At 38.1% G+C, this 17,173-nt stretch overlaps 1 protein-coding gene across 5 annotated transcripts in view; it reads left to right on the top strand.

Moving 5' to 3' along the window:
- Nucleotides 1–17,173, top strand: part of NALCN (sodium leak channel, non-selective) — a 238,554-nt gene that overhangs the window by 25,758 nt on the left and 195,623 nt on the right. For all 5 annotated transcript variants that reach the window (XM_063392374.1, XM_063392373.1, XM_063392371.1 and 2 more), the window contains 3 exons: nt 3,859–3,942; nt 5,511–5,650; nt 6,424–6,552. In XM_063392374.1, the coding sequence (XP_063248444.1) occupies nt 3,859–3,942; nt 5,511–5,650; nt 6,424–6,552 (353 nt within the window). The remainder of the gene's footprint in view (nt 1–3,858; nt 3,943–5,510; nt 5,651–6,423; nt 6,553–17,173) is intronic.

Below are 17,173 nucleotides of genomic sequence, written 5' to 3'. Positions count from 1 at the left end.
ACTGCCAGCATATACAGGATACAGTGATAATGACAGAATGGCACAGCAGCTCGTTGTTACTGAGCTTGCTGGTCTCTCTGCATTCTTTCAGTTATCCTGTTTGTCAGAGACTGTGAGGAAAAGTGGAAGACTAAGGTTCTAATGAGAGATCCAACACTGCAGGACTCCTTTCCAAATGATGGTAAATCAGATTATTCAGGGCAAATATAATATTACTTCTTTTATTTAGCTGTCAGACAGAGTCAGCTGGACGGAGGCAGGAGGGAGGGGTTGAGAGAACAGGTTGTAGTCAGGGATGAAAGAGAAACAAAAATTCCTGAAGGCAAGCAGGGAGGCAGACGAGGCTGATTTGCAGGGATCTGCTGTTCATCCCAAGGTGTTCCTGAGGTGTTAAGAGACAAGCAGGACAGAAATGACCTCGGGGATGTCTGTGCTATCGTCTGGCTAAGCTGTCTACCTTGCCACTGAGATACTGAAATTGCTTGAGAAAATTAGCAGACATAATCAATCTTCAGGCGGATTGCTTTATGCAATTTGGGTGTTAACTTCATAGAGTATTTTGTTTTCAGCAAGGTTGATAATGAAATAAGTGTTTATCAAAAAATTGCAGTCTGTCTAGTCTTCCCTTCTCATATGAGTTAAACTATAATGGCTCTCATGGAGTGACTGCCCCAAGTGTTATTAGTTCTGTCTGTGGTTCTCTCTATATTTTGTACTGACTCACATTTTCAATGTGCTAAGTCTTAATTTTTTTTCCCAGTGAACTTTATAATGATTGTTCAAGGCACCTAATATTGGCAATAGGCATTTTATTTTTCATGTGCTCAGCACAATTGAGGAAGTGGATCTTCCAGCACCTTGTGCTGTCTTATTTTGGAGGAGTGGCAAATGATTTTGTTGTCTAGATAGGCTGTAAATCATGTTGCTGGAGAAGCTTTCAGGACTTGCTGTGCACATCAAGAATCCACTATCCACTGTAGGCAGTAGGAAGTCAGCAACTTTAATAACTTTAAGAGGTTTGGATTAGTCTCTGCACAAGGTTTCTTGTCTACAGTACTAATCTTTCATGTTCTGGAATAGTACATTCAGAAAAAAACACTAAATGAAATGTCATCAATAATTCTCAGATTTCAGCAGACACAGTGAAAAAGGGTTGTGGGGTTAACACATTGCAATACTTCAGTTATTTTAGGTACGATGTCACCAGAGGTATTTAAATGTCATTTATCTGTATTCCTTTCCAAGTCTAAGAGCTGCCATTGACCATGATTGTGGTATTCAGCCCAAAGATTTTTTCAAATGTGAATGAAAGTCACTGTTCATTGCTATTAATATATAAATTCTAGCCTGTGTTTATCCAGAATTAGATTTTTCATGGTAGTAGCACATATATTCCAATTTTTGCATTAAGCAGAACGGGGTCTTGCCTTAAAAATGCTTCCAACAGCAACTAACATCCAACATGTCAATACACATTATAAAAGCATTAAAGGTTCCCCACCACATCCACTGCCAGACAAGTGGCAAACATTAATAGGATTTAGGCAAAGCCTCTCTACATGTGAAGTGGAAAGGGCCAGGAGCTCCCCTAAAAGGAGTAGTTTTTTCAGATGCAGTTCAGGTGTGCTGAGTTTCTGCAGGTGATCCACTGAAAGCTGCCCTAGCTGGGAGGGTGTTGGGGTGGAAGCAGGCCTGGTGTGACAGTGAGGTGGTGCAGCAGCCTAACTGTCTGGAAAGGGTCATGACATCTTGCTTTGTAAAGAGAAAACAGCAAAGCTGCTTCAATCATACCACTCCCATTGTGGAGAGAAAAAGCAGTTTCTAAAAAAAGATTTGGCTTTCAGTAAGAATTTGGTGGGTTATTCAGAGCAGGTTGAATGCAGGAACTCTTGTCCAAGTTTGTGCTCAGATCTGCACAGCACAACCCAGGGAAGACTTTCTCCTTAGACAAGGGGTGCTTAAGAGAAGAAAAGTAATTTTCAAGGAGTTCTTTAGCAAGAGAAAGACCAATCAGCATTTTTGTTCAGAGCCACAATTGAAGGACTCAAGTTGCATGTTGATACAAATCACGTTGGAGATGTGTTCCAGAGTAAGAGATTTAGAGTATGAGTACCTGATCTCTGTGAAGAAATAACATGTACTTCACAGATATTGAGAGTAAGCACTAAATAGCTGAGTTCTTTGAGCCCTGAGTGAAGAGTTACTGTCTAGCTTAGAATTTACTTGGGGAACTAAGTCTATTTTCTTCAGGAAGGACAGTCTAAAAATATGATGCAAAAGTTCCTGTTCTGTTGCTTCTCTGATTTGGAGTCTTTCTCCTCATAGCTCTTGAATTGAGAACTTTAACATGCTGGTATGTTAGAAAATCCTTGTCTGAAAAGAATGCCAAAGTTCTCTGCCCTCTATTTCTGATTTGAAAATCACTTACTGTATTTTCCTGGTTACTTAACAGTTCACTTCCACTCTGAGGAATTTTTGCAATTGAACTACATTTTTAAATTTTTTTTTCTATTTACACAATATATCATACTGTCACCTAGTGCAAGGAATGATAAATCATTTTTAGGATAGTACATGTCACTGAAAATATTAGATTAAACCAAAACATCTTGTCTATGCTTTTAGAATCAATGATAATGCTGAGACTTAAAAAAAAATTAAATAACTATAACTGAGATATAGAAAAATGTTTATAAAGCCAGGAATCACATATCAGGCCAAAGTCCAGTAATGGCTTCAAGACTCTAAGACATGACAATAACTTTTCCCCAGTTATACCTATGAAAAGTGGATGTCAAACATTGACATGTGTTCCTGGAAGATCATTTAAGAGGACCCAAAGAGTGTATAAGGCAGGGAAGGCTGTATAAATTTGTTGTAAAAAACTTCTTTTAAAAAGGTATTATTTCGTGCCCTGAGATGCACTGTCTTTATCTCTGCATATGTTTCTACATGAATGATCCACTTTCCTTAGGTGTATTTTTCTATAGTCTCCCTTTCAACAACCCTCACCTCTCTACATGCATTTGTTCCTCAACTTCCTCTGTGCTCCATATGGTACACAAAGCTATCTAACACTCAGCCATAGTATCAGCTATCTAATTAATGTAGCTATTTTTCAGTTCAGTGTTTAAAGTGAAGTGTCAGGCATTAGCAGGCCAACCAAGTGTTTTTATATCTTGCAGTAGAGGGCCTGTGTCGCATGTTGTCAGGAATGGTGTGAAACATGAGGATATTGAAACGTGCAAATTGGAACAGAGGTTGGGTATAAAAGAAACTGAGCTTGGATGAAGAAATCTCCATGCTGCCTTTTAGGAGTGATCTCTGGATTGGACTGTCACCAAAGCCATGCTCTGATGTTGTTGCAGTGGTTACTATCAAATGTTTTGGAAATAGTGAGGCTTCTCTAGAGCATGGAAAATGAAAACTTATGAAGAAATTAACGTAAAATGATATTGATTTAATTGAAGCTGTTGAACGGTCCTGAAATTGACTAACACAATACTAGATTGCTAGTATTTTATGCTGCTCTTCCTGTGTAAGTATTTTGTAATGGGAAATACAATGAAAAGTAAGTCCAGTGTTCATTTTTTGTGTGTTTTTTGATTTACAGCAGTCTTTGTAAGTTCTTTTTGATACAAACTTAGAAATACTGCACAAGAATGAAGTTAGTATTTATTCACCCACATGATGTGTATATATTTTTCCAGCATATTCTAATCCAGATACTAGGCTTTTGGAGTCTTTTAAAAGTGCACAGGAAAGACTTTTTCTTCTCCTTCCAAGGACTCTTGCATATGATATTTGTATATTCTGACAATAAACAAAAATCAACCTCTTAGCTTTCCTTTCTTGTAGGGTGATAGCTCCTATGTAAAGGATCGTTGGTGTGTGTTTGATGGATTCATGGTCTTTTGTCTTTGGGTATCACTGGTTTTACAGGTAATCATTTCACTTCCTTTTACAGTGAATAGTTCCTTAATTGTGAAAAATACATGGCCCAATCAAGTAAATGTGAGTTGTGGAAGTAGAATTGTACACAGATCAAATTGTTTTAAAAAACCATGCTGAATTCAACAGATTTATAATTGCACATTGTAGCATATCTACATTAGTAGTAGAATTTATCTTGATTATTTTTTCTCATTTAAACTGAAGTTTGTTAACATAAACCCTGGGCAGTTAGAAGGAGAAAGAGGATGTTCAGAGAGGTATTTCTGTCTTACTCCACATGACAGCTGTGCTCATTTCCTTCCAGTGAGTCTAGTAGGGTGCCATGGTGACTAGCTCAGGCACCTAAAGGGAGAATTATTCCAATGGTAGATGTTTGCCATTCTTTAATTGTAATGATAAAGTGAGTGGAGTGGTTTCATGCAGTATCACTTATACCTAAGAAAACATTTTCCAAAATTCATGTTAAAGCACAATGAAAAAAACCCCAAAACACTTGGGAACAGTTTGATAAGTTTTTATAAAGAAGAGAATTGGACATATTGCAAGAAATTACGGTGTTAAGGTATAGGTGAAATTTTGTCCTGCAAATCAATCAGTCCTTAACTGTGGCAGGTTTTCTGGGTAAGAACAGGTTGAAAACTCTGACATTGAGCTTCCAGTAGCATAAGGATTGTAAAAGTTCTGTAGAGATTGCTGTGAGTCATGTAAAGATTTCTGACGAATTTAAGATACATCATAATTTTCAGCTTTTTACACAGGGGGGACTTTGGTACACCTCGTGCACGTGCAGAATGAAGATTGTTCATTACATATAAGAATTCTACATTACCTAGTTTATGCATGGCCAGGTTCCCCCTCCAATTCTTAGTGCTTTGAGCAAACATCAAATCAAGCAGTTACTCTCTGAGAGTGAGAGGCAAGGATTAAAACAAGACATTTGCACCCAGTCATTCAGCTAAATACTCTTTATTGAGTGCATAACCTGTCAGTGTATTGAGGAAATGGTTCCTTTTTCTGTGCCTAGGCTGAAATTTATATTGTAAGTGGAGGCTAGGAGATGGTGCACAGTCTTGTCATGCATGTGGAATTAAATGGAGAATTTATAATCATGTTGCAACTCGTTAGGCAGTCTGTATACATGTACTTCTATATCACAGTAAAAACCTTAGTGCTGTGCAAGATTAAGAGATACTGATTTTCGTATTTTGAAGTGTATATTAATCACTAAAAATATTGTAGGGAAGATGCGGGGTAGGCTAGCACAGAAATAGGCAGCTGGCACAAGCTTGCAGTCTTCTTGAGTTGTTTGAGACTCAAACATTATCAACATGAGCAGAAGATATTTTGTGAATTTCATTAATGTAATTTAGAAGTGAATCAAAGTATTTACAAAGACTTCTTTTTACAAAATGTGGTAGAAATAATCTGTAAAATAAGCTGAGGCTGAAAATTAAAATAAAAAGCCTGTATAGTATTAATACTTTTAAAAGCTCTGGAAGTGAACACATGTGGAGGACTGGGTCATCAAGACAAACTACTAATTCTTTTCATTCTAGGTGTTTGAAATAGCTGAAATAGTTGACCAAATGTCGCCTTGGGGCATGTTACGGATTCCACGACCACTCATTATGATACGAGCATTCCGAATATATTTTCGTTTTGAGCTGCCAAGAACTAGGATAACAAATATCTTGAAGTAAGTAAGGTTGTTGTCTGAAAAATAACAGAGCTTATTTCAATTTTGACTGAGAAGACTGACTGTGTAGTCAATCAATGACATTTCATGCTTAATGGGCATTTTCCTCCTGAGTTTTAGTTCTGGCCAAAAAATTCTTGCTATTTTCCATATTTAATGAATCATCAAGTTTGATAGAAAACAATCAGAACTTTCAAATGTTTAAATAAATTTTAAAGTATTTTGCTAATAGTTCTGGCCAGCAATTTTCAACCAATGGCAGTAAATTCTGTTGCATTAATACGGCCATTTAATAATCAAGGTGAATACCCTTAGTAGGGCAGTATTTATAAATACAGAGTTCATGAACACATGCCCTGACCATTCCAGGTATGAGTGTGCATGTGTTGCTGCATATACAGAGATGCAAACAAACACATGTAAGTGTGCTTGGTCTTTATTCTGTATCAAATTTATTTCATCAGCGTATCTTGTCTGTATGTGTCATTAAATGCTATTTTACAAAAGCCAGATTTTATGCATTTTATTTGGGTGTTTTTGTTCTGCCCTTTGCAGTTTTCAGCTGGTTTAATTACCCTAACTTAGGGGTTTAGAAAAAAAAACGACAGCCCCCTTTTATATTTGTGCACAGAGTGAGAGAATCGTTTTAAGGACAAATTTTCTGCAGGATTAAATACTGCTCTCTTCGCATGAGCATATTTTCTCCTCTAGAGCTCTTCAGAGGAGGTGTCACATTGTCTGTGCTTTCAGTGACCTGTTTATCTTTTTGCCAGGCGTTCTGGAGAGCAAATATGGAGCGTTTCAATTTTCCTTCTGTTCTTTCTTCTCCTGTATGGGATCCTGGGAGTGCAGATGTTTGGAACTTTTACATACCATTGTGTGACTGATGACACGCAGCCAGGGTGAGTTTTCCTGTGCAGGCATGATATGGGCCTGTTCTTTCACTGCATGTGTTTTATTTTAGTTGGCATCAGTAGACGTAAAATGGACTTAACAGATTAAAAGCAGTCCAGCAAAATACACTAAGGCAAATTGAGGAAACAAAAATAGTAAGAATGATGAAAACCACAAATTTTAACCGTGACAGAGAGATACAATTTGTGGCATTAGGCTACAGTCTGACTTAGTGGGCTGAGTGACTATCGATGTTGGATAGGGAAGGCAGGTGACAGAGCAGGAAAGTGGAGAGGATTTTTAAGAAGAGCATTGCCACTTGTGGCTGATCCGAGTCACTGATGATTCAGCAGCTTTTGCACTCTTCTGTGTTTTCCTAGAATGTCTTTTTATTGGGCCATAAAGACCTAAAGAAGCCCTAGAATTGTAGAATCACAGAATAGTTTGGGCTGGAAGGGACCTTTAATGGTCATCAAGTCCAACCTCCCTGCAATGAGCAGGGACTTCTTCAACTAGATTAGGTTGCTCAGAGCCCTGTCCAACCTGATCTTGAATGTTTCCAAGGATGGGGAATCCACCAGCTCTCTTGGCAACCTCTTCCAGTATCTCAGGCCCTGCCTGAATTACGAGTTCTTTGGGACCTACTGCTCAGATTCAAAGACCCTTTTTTCCCCAGCCTTTGCAAAATACTAATGATAAATATTTTACCCCAGTAACTGAGTATACATCATGTTCTTGATTCAACATGTACTTAACCACAAGATTACCTCAAAGTACAATGTAGCCTCCTGAGTCACTGAGATGGCTCATAAAATCACAGATAATATGCTTACCTGTCCTGTTGAATTGAGGGCTTGACTGTGTCCTTGAGTAGCATTACATTGTGAGACTCTATTACATCTGTTTCTTTGTTTGGTCCCTATTCCTTTGGATCCTGTTCTTTTGGATAGGGACACGTTGGCTCTGGAGTTGTGGCCTTGGTTTTAGTCAAAATTGGATCCTTTTATTCTTGTATTGAATTTGTCAGAACATAATTAGAGTAAGCATTGTAAGAAAGCAAAACAACCACTTAATCTGCTAGTGAACGGAATAAAATGTCTGATGATTGCAAGACTCTGTGTTAAAGCTTTTTCTAAACTAGAACCTAAAAACTGTCAAATATAAAATTAGAAGCAGCAGATACAAAAAAGGTTAATAAAAATTATTTGAGACTATGCTAGACCAAATACTGAAATATGGTATTTTGTTAAATTAAAAAAAAATCCTTTGGGACATTTTCCTAATTATTTAATCAATAATATGGTAAAATATGGAGCTGATCTTCGTATACTTCATGCATGCAAGTTCTTTCATTCTAACCATTCCTCTCTTTTTAAAGAGAAAATCTTTATAGCACAGATTTTTTGACAGCTTCCTGAAGACTTGAGGAAAAAAAATCTTTGTAAAAAAATTTGCATGTGGTAAAGAGAAGGTCTGCAGTTCTGTGAGTTACAGAATGTTGTTTGAAAAAAGAGTGGAATACACAAGTAATTGCTTATGTGACTGAATATAGCTTTTCCTTGAAATCCACAGAAAAAGGTGAAATATGACATAATAATGTTTGCCACATGGAAATCTAAGTTTGTAACTTTAGGGCTGCCCATAAAAAATTTGACTAATTTTTTCTACATTTGTTGGGTTGCTCTCTGAATAAGGCATTATTATTTTTTTTTTTATGGTATACAGAAACCCTTATATTTTAGGTTTTTGAAAGACTGGATTACAGGAAAACCTTAAAAGAGACAAATATCCAATGTCTAAAATAAAATTTAAAACCTGCCTAAATAGGGTTAAAGTTGGAAAAGTTGAGTATGCAGAACTAAGGGAATTTTAGACTTGAGGTTGAACATCTAGCCTTAACTCCTTTTTCTTTCAATATCATCAAGCATATGTTTTTTGCTGTATAAATATTAGAAATATAATTCAAGTTACTTTTAAGGTACGTGGGATAGGCACCTTCAGCAAGAAGTTAATCACTTTTGCAATCTCCAGACTAGATTTATAATTTTAAATGACTCCTATGATTGTGTATGATGACTACAGTTACACTGGACACTACTTTTTTCCCTGAAAGTGTTCCCCCAATTATTCTGATGAATGTTCCTCCAAAGAACAACATACCTTTTTCTTTGTTGTTGACATGTGGATATATACCTCAGTTTTGGCATACTGATCATTCCTACTCTGAAAATACTAATTTCCTTTTCTTGTCTTTAATAGTCATCATTATATATTATTGTGAAGATTTACACCTCGTTGTTCCTTTTATAAGTTTTGAGGAATGCAGTTCTGTGGCGGTGTGTGAAATTTAGTTTATTGAGTTTGTTATATGTTCCTTTGTTCCCTCCTCATCCACGTACCCCTGAGGCAAGTGACGTAACTGTCAGTTTTCTGTCCGTCAGAAAGCCTGCGAGTTTTGTATTTCTCCCTGTCCCCTGGTTGGCAAAAGTTGAATATTGCACCTGTCTAACGGTCCCTAGATTTCCCTCTATTGGTTGTTTCACCTTTACCCCTCCCTGACACCATCTGTATAAAAGTGTACACAGAACCGCCCTCGGGGCAGTTGTGAGAGCAGGCGCAGGCAGGTGATATCGCGCTTGCTGCACAATAAACATCGCTACCTCACTGCCTCCCACCCTGCCTCTGCTTCGTCACTTTAAGACCGCTGCCAAGGATCTCTCTTAACAAGAACCCACAGGAATCAGTATCGTCGCTCGGCGTACGAACTGATCCTTGTCCCGTGTCTCGGTGCCTGGGCTTGCCGTGCGTGGAGACGCTGAGGTCTCGAAACAGCACCGTGACATAAATTGTGGCGCCCCACGTTGGGCACCATCTGTTGTTGTTTAAATTTTCGGGGGGCTCCCGGGGAGGGTCACCCGGGAGACCCCCGGGTCCTAGGGGGTCGTGGTGTTCCCGTGCTGGCAGGCAAAGAGACTTCAGACGCCGGTGGAGTGCTGATGAGATGAGGGTTTATTCAGAGTCCTACTCCAGGCAGGGAGCATGGTCCTGCGGGAGTGGGGGAAGGGAAGGGGGGAGGGGGAAGGAAGGAGAGGGGAGGGGAGCGTCCTGAGGCCTCCAGGGGAAGAGGAGTAAAGAGACAGAGCCTTCTGCCTTAGCATTCTTAACACAGAGGTTCAAAGGGGCGCGGTAACATTCTCCAGCCAATAGAGTTACAGATAACTTGATACTGCAGGGAGGATACAGACTTGGGATAAACCATACATTTTCCAGGGGTGAGCTAGACCAAACCATTTCCATAAAATGCAATCCCACACAGTTCAGAAGCTCAGGTTGGAATTAGGGTGTGCCTCCTTCACGTAGGTCAGGGCTGACCTTCCTGGTGTTAGCTTCAGAATTTAGCATTCCCACGATGGGCTAGGAAAATAAATATAGAGAAAGAAATAACAGTTCTGCTGCAAAAAGAGGACAATATGGACAGATAATGGTCCAAAATATAGTTAGAAAGAACGGGACATGTCACTTCTGAATCCAGGAAAGTTTATTAGCTGGATGTAATAGAGCACAAAAGTATAAAAATTGCCTTGCCAAATTTTACTTTTGTCTTTGAGGTTCAGTTCCTCAATTTTATAATGAGGGTTAAACATTCCTCTCAGAGGTTGAGTCTGTGTGTCTGTCTCTCTGTTTCAGGTGGCTCAGTTCCAGGCAATGGAGAGTGGCCAAAGCTGGCTGTGCTTGTCCTTAAATAACTTCAGTCATTAATGAGCTAAAGCTGTAAATTTTCAGTTTTTTCAGACCAGATCCTGGGCTCTCAAGTCAAGATTAGAAAAATCAAAAGCATCCAATTAGTGACCACCTCTGAGAAACTTAATTTTAGGTGATTTGCCTCTTATTATGCAGAATTCCATGGCAAGCAGGAAGGGTAAAATCTTATTTTTGTGGTCAAGGCTTCATCTATTTCTGAAATCTACTGCCTTATGAATTATTATTATGAGGGAGTCAAGTTTCTTTTGAAAACAGTATCTTAAAATCTTCCTATTCTTTTTTATTTGAAAGGACATGGTATCCTCATCAGACACTTATTGCCTCTTTGACTGCTGCAAGTTCTTTTCTTTCCATCCTTCTCAGTGCACACACTGCTTGACCTGTCTCTCCACCTCCTCAGTCATTTTCTGATGTTAACTCTGACAAACAAAAATACTGAAGCGAGCTAACCACAATCTGAGCTTTCATTCTGTCTGAGAAATCAGCAGAATCTGACTTTCTTACAAAGGCTGAAAAGTTTATTGTTGTTTGATAATTCCTTTTCTCCTTCATTCGTTGTCTGCCCTATAGGGAACATTGTCTTCTTCTTAGACAATTTTATTACTCTATTTCCTCGTGATTATGACTTATCTTTCTTCAACTATGCTGTAAAAACTTTTTCCTGATGATATGTCCAACCAGTATCTTTTTCTATCAAGAATTCGTGTATTACAAGGATATCCATAGTATGGGTCTTCAGTTGCTTAAGAGATGGTATGTCTGAAATGTAATCTATATATAATCCAATCTTGATAAATCTATATATTATATACAGTTTGACAGGGTTTTATTTTTTGTTATATCTGAGATTAATTTCAGAGATATACAATATAAGGTGAAAATAGTTGTGTTCCCAGATCTACTGTAATTTACTCTTGGTAACCTCCAGTATACAAAAGGTACTTTCACACTTTGCAGGAGAGAGAAATGTTTTCCAAATCAATTCTGTAGCTACTTAGTCCTTTCTTTATTTTTACTCCCAAGATACATTTGACTGCACAAGAATTATTCCAAAGTGCATGATTGGTTTCTATGCATTCCACACAGTAAATTTTCCTTTTGTAAATTTCAGTCTGCACCGGAGCCAAGGGAAAGGAAACCTCATCAAAAGAGAAAAGCTAATATGGCTAACTGCAATAAATTTTAGTACTTACCTATTTATTTTCCCAAAGCCATTCTTTAAGGCACCTTCTTTTTTTTTAACACTTTTGATAAGGTATAGGCTGAATATTTCTGTAGATGCATCTGCCTTGTCACCATGGCAGTCAATTTAAAATCCCTCTTTGCAAAGTTTCTTGTTTAAAGCAGAAGATGCCCAGGAAAACAGATAAGAAGAATAATTACTGAGTAATGGAAAGATCTAAGAGGCTCCTGGTCATCCATCCATCTGTCTGTGCATAGGTTATGAAAATGTCACAAAACAGCTTCAAAGACTGAAGCTGAAAGTTCACCACAATGTCTAATAGAGGGAATAAATACGATTAAAAAGAACAAAAGGAATTTGAGATACTGTCTTACATCAGCAGTGGGAAAATAAGAATGAGTAATCAGGTTTCTGAGAAAGGGAAGAAATCAAAGCGCAAGCTTGAAAAATCAGTGTAACAAGACTTCTTTAACAGAACACTTCAATTTATTGACTTCTAGTGAACAATCAGACCTGCTTTAATATTGTCTTTGGGATTTAGTCACAATCTCTCTTACTGATAGCATGTCTCTAGTATAAACTCCTCAGGGACAAGAGAAACGGAAAAAAAATTACTTTTCCGGCATGATGTTGTTTAAACCCCAACCAAAACCAATTAAAATGCAGCATCAGTCAAAAAGAGAAGTAATTCAGTTTAAATGAAATCATGTCAGAAGAATGGATGAGAGTGCTGATGTGGTGACCAGCATTGGTGTCCAGGGGAAAGAGCCTTCAGGAATTGGCTCTCATCACTTTCAGGGGACATGCGATTTCTGAGCACAAATCCTATTTTTTATTGGAATTTTTATACAGGTAGTTACCCAAAGTAATTACACTGTTGATCCATTTAACACAGATTTTATACTGTTTTTTGGTTATCCAGCTCAGTTTTAAACAAAAAGGTGAGCTTTCAGTGATGGTCTATGATAGAATGATGAGAACCCTATTACCTCAGTTTCTGGTGGCTTAGTAATGACACGTACTTGTCTGCATTAAGATTTGGAGCCATTTAAGTTTACACAATTCTCTATCTCAGTGCAGACATAAGAGTTGATTGAATTTCTTTCAGCCTGTCAGTCTTTATGAGATTTTTTTTGAGAAAAGGTCCTTTTGAGTAAACTGGTGTAGATTTTAAAGATTGTTGGGAGATTGGCTCACAATAAATACAAGAATTTAAATAATATAGCTACCTAATCTCCTCTTTGCTGTAGGGAAAGTTTTATGTTTAGCCACAAGATTTTTACCTGATAATCACTGTACAGAAATAAGGCCTGATGAGTACTGAGCTTTCCACAGAAACCTTCAGGAGTCTAGGCTGCCAGAAGTCAGAATATCCTCCAGTGTATCACAAAATTGACGGAAAGACCAGACATCCTCAGAAAAACGAAATCCCAAGAGTGATCTTCATTGAATCTTCCTGATGGGTGATTGGGTAGTGTTTGATTTCTTAAATATAAAGGAAGCTAGGGAAGTTGTTCATATTGCAAGAGGAAGCCAGGCAACTAATATAGAAGGCTGTGGATGTCCTGACATTCACAGGTTAAATAGCAGTTATCATTGAGCAGTACATCTAATTTAACCTTGAAATGCTGTGAAAAATTGTCACTTCTAGATGTGAAAACATTTATAAAGAGAAAGAATTTTAAAAGCAAGCTGTTTCTATGGTGTTTCAGATCTCTTTCCATGAGCAATCTATTCCATACACTGTTTTGCAAACGAGGTGACTGCTTTCAGTTTCGAATTGTCTTCTGGAAGCTGAATGTGATGCCTAAATTTGATTCCTCTCCCAATCCTGTGGATTAATGCAGTTCAGTGAGGCCTGGGAAATGCTGGAGTATTCATCCACCCTGAGATATTTGTGAGCAGACTGAAGCTGCCATCTCAGCTATCTTATTAGTTCTGGGAGCTTGTAGATGATGGGTGGGAAGCAGGAAAACAGTAGACGTTTAGAAAAGGAGGAAAGAGACAGGACAAGAAAAGCCAGGGAATTATGTTAGGAATACTGTAAACTTCTTTCCCTGAAAGAATTCTGTGGTGAATAAACAAACAAAAATTTTGTAAGCAGTTGGAAGAAAACAAGGAAGTGAGTAGGAGTTAATATGGATTTCTAAAGCATAAACCATGTCAAACAAATATAATTGCCTGTGGCAGCATAACAGCCATGTGAATTGGATGTCATATGTCTTTAGTTTAGAAAGGCTTTGTAGCAGTCTCACAGGACATTTTTGTAAACTGGCAAGAGAAACATGGTTAAGGTGAAAATAATCATAGAATAGGTCCAAAACTGCTTAAAAAACATGCTCAGTGAGATTCTGTTAATGTCAGAACAGAAAGAACCAGGATTCACATAATTCTGCCATGTGCATTTTGGAGTTTCATTAACATCCTGCATGGTGGCACATAGAATACACTTACTGCACTGAGGATGATGTGAGGTTAGGAAGGACATGTTTCAGAAAGCAAGATTAGAATGAAAATGGTCTTGAAAAATTGAAGACATGCTCTGAAAAGTTGGATGAAATGCAGCAGGGATGATATACTGCACTTAGAAGAAAACAGCTGTACAAATACAGAATAGTGAGTGATATGGAAAAGGTAAGTTCTTCATAAAGTGATTTAGAAGCCTAATGGAGGAACAGAGATCAACACTACTATGCTCTTGTAAAAATGTAAAATTGTAGTATCTTACAATATATAGGTATTGTCTGGAGAGAGTCTAAAGGAGACAAATGTATGTAGAGAGAGAGCAGAGCTGATAAAGTGTGTTCAGCAGTTTTTTAACTTTAAAATTAAAGTGGTGGACATACCACAGGTTTTGCATGGATAAGCACTTTTGCACAGAGTAAAGGAATCTATTCCCTCTTTCTGTAATACACTAGAATAAGAAGTACCTGTATGAAAGTTCAGGATGAAAATTTCATATTAGGTAGGATATGAGGAAAAAGATTTGCAGTGATAGGGATAAAGTTGCACCTGTCCATTTCTTAGAGAGGAGTTTCACTCCTGAGGATCTTTAAAACAGGCTGTGGGAACTTCTCTTGGTAAAAGTAGAAATAGACTGGAGCAGTGAATTATATTTAATGTCCTGTTGAGTGTTCCTATCCAACCTTATTTTTCTGTGATTTTATGGGGTCCCTCTTGACATAACAAAAGGTCAGGTGTTGTTATCCTGGGCAACTGAAGAGCTATTTGCCTTTGGTACATCTCTTTTAAAGGGAGACACGTTCAAAGTGAGGGGGATTGGATGCAGAGCTGTTGTACAGTAGGAAAAAAGTGGGAGAGTGGCTTCCTGAAGTTTTTATTGTTTTCTCTCCCTTTGAGTACCAACATAGGTGAGAGCCTATTCATGAATGTTCTAAGTTCAGTTTTCATCCTACCCCACATGGAATGTCCAAACCTCCCACCAAAACGTGCTTTTTACTATCAGAGGTGCTATTATTAATTTTTGTGTTACAGTTATGCGAAATAGTTTTTTACTCAATCTTTACATACATCTCCCATCCCTACCACTGCTTTTTCAGCTGCTTATCTAGCTGGGCCCTCACTCCTCTGCTCTCTCCCTCATCTAAGATAGAGGAGTTTTTAATAAATTTCAAGAAAAGACCCCAAATCCAACATTACTCCTCAGTGTGGAAGACCTGTCTTTATACTCAGTGAACTACACTGTTTGTACTTGATACAAATGCATACCACATTTGCTCTTTTCCAGTGCCTAAAAGACTTGCCTCCCTTTTGTCCCTATTGTAGCAGGCTATGCTGTTACATGAAAGAATGGACACACTGATGTGTGATTTGACCAGTTTTCTTCACAAATTCGTGCATCACTGCCACCTTCTTCCTTTCAGCTCCTTGTCTTCATCTTCAGTTCACCTCAGATAAAGGCTTAGCACCCTCATGCTTCCTCTTTATTAGGAGCCCTGCCAAGGCAGCAGGAGCAAGAGTCATTACCTGTTACAGTTTGGCCTTCTGTGCTGTCTGCCTCTTCTCTTGATTGTCATGGCCATTGCCCAGCATGCTGCAGCATTAAAACTACAATCCAAACCAACTTATTGTGCATCTTCTACCCGGCAGTTTAATGAGAAGGGCTTTTCAGCTGCTATTTGAGGATAAAGCTTTGGTTACAGACTGTCAATCCCTCATTTAATTTTTCTTTAGAGCAGGAGGTAGGCTCTAGCCTTGAAGGCTAGACCAATTTGAGATTTTACATTTCGGTCTCTTGGAAACCCAGCAATATTATAGATCCCTGAAAAATTTATTTGACCTTACTGTAGGTCTGCAGCTGTGTATTTTAATACTTCTGTCTGTAATGCTCTGAGAGAGAAGCCCTTTCACCAGGTAAAACAGCGATCCAGTTTTGGCAGTAAGTCTTCCTGCCAGCTTTGAGTTCCAGCCATGCTATCAAATGGATATATCAAGCTGCTTTCTCCCAGGTAAGGTGAGAGCTTTGGCAGATGGGCCCCATCAGACTTCCAGGCACCAAATGCTAACTGGTTTCCTTTTTGAGCTAGCTGGATGTTGTTGAAAATTTTTTCTCAGGTGCTCAGTGGTAGCAGCCCCATCTGCTGGGCTTAGTCACATCTCCTGCCACTACAGGTGTTTGTGACTGGTGTGTGTAAAAGCATTTGTTGGAGGCATCCCGTGTTTGGTCTTGACACTTTAGGACCTTTAGGAAGGAAAAGGTTTCTCATGTAGTTCAGATTTGGATTCAGGGCAGTATTTTTTTTTGTCATGCTGAAGATCCCCCTGTCTGGTGCCTAAGGAAAAAGTCTAGGGAGATAAAACTGCATGGTGCAGTGGTCAAAAAAGAGTCAGGAAAACCTTCCCTGCTCACTGGTTGTAGCTAACTCTGCTTCATGGGTGAGGCATCCAAAAGTGCTTCTAAACTTTAGAAGGAAATAATTCTCAGATGAACTTCAATCTTGGGATTTTTAAATTCTACAGTGCAGATTATTGGCCCTTTGTTTTCCCCATAGTGGTTAGATAGCACCTTAGAAGACATTTTTCTGTATTTCATCCAGATAAACATACATAACCCTAGGTTTTTTTGAAGTAGTCCTGAACATAGTTTAAAATCAACTTGGATGCAGTCTTCTTCTTAGATTGTTTGATATATTTCAGTTTATGACTTTGAAATTTAAACAAGAGAGGTGTTTTTTACTTGTTCTTTTAAATTCTATAAATACTGTATTGGATTATAGTAGTACTGTATGTATGAGATCACTTCAACTTGTAATATTCAATTCAATATACCTCAGTGACATGCAAATTCATACAAGCTAGCAAGATTTGATTTTAACTCTTCCTGTCTATTTCCTGTATATTAAGCACTTAGAGTGACAGCCTCCTTCATTGTGTAAATGCCATTAATTCATGTGGTTTTGATTATTCTGAAACAAATTTTGCATTAGCATACATGTCATGCAATTGCCATTTGAATTCAGCTCCATCATCACTGATTGTTGCAGTTACAAAAATGAGGTGTCATAGAGTTGTTATGTCGTGGAATTTGATGAAATCTCAAAATAGTACTGTTTGTGCATGGTACATTATAAACAAATGCCTACTGGAACTCCTGAAATTTTCTTTTCTGAGCTTTTTTTTCTAGTGCCTGCTTGTACATTTCAGCACTGTGCATAGGATATATT

Source organism: Prinia subflava, chromosome 3 (genome assembly GCF_021018805.1).
Source record: "Prinia subflava isolate CZ2003 ecotype Zambia chromosome 3, Cam_Psub_1.2, whole genome shotgun sequence".
NCBI lineage: Eukaryota > Metazoa > Chordata > Aves > Passeriformes > Cisticolidae > Prinia > Prinia subflava.
Note: the sequence above shows the minus strand (reverse complement) of the source record. Positions and strands in the feature narration are given on the sequence as shown.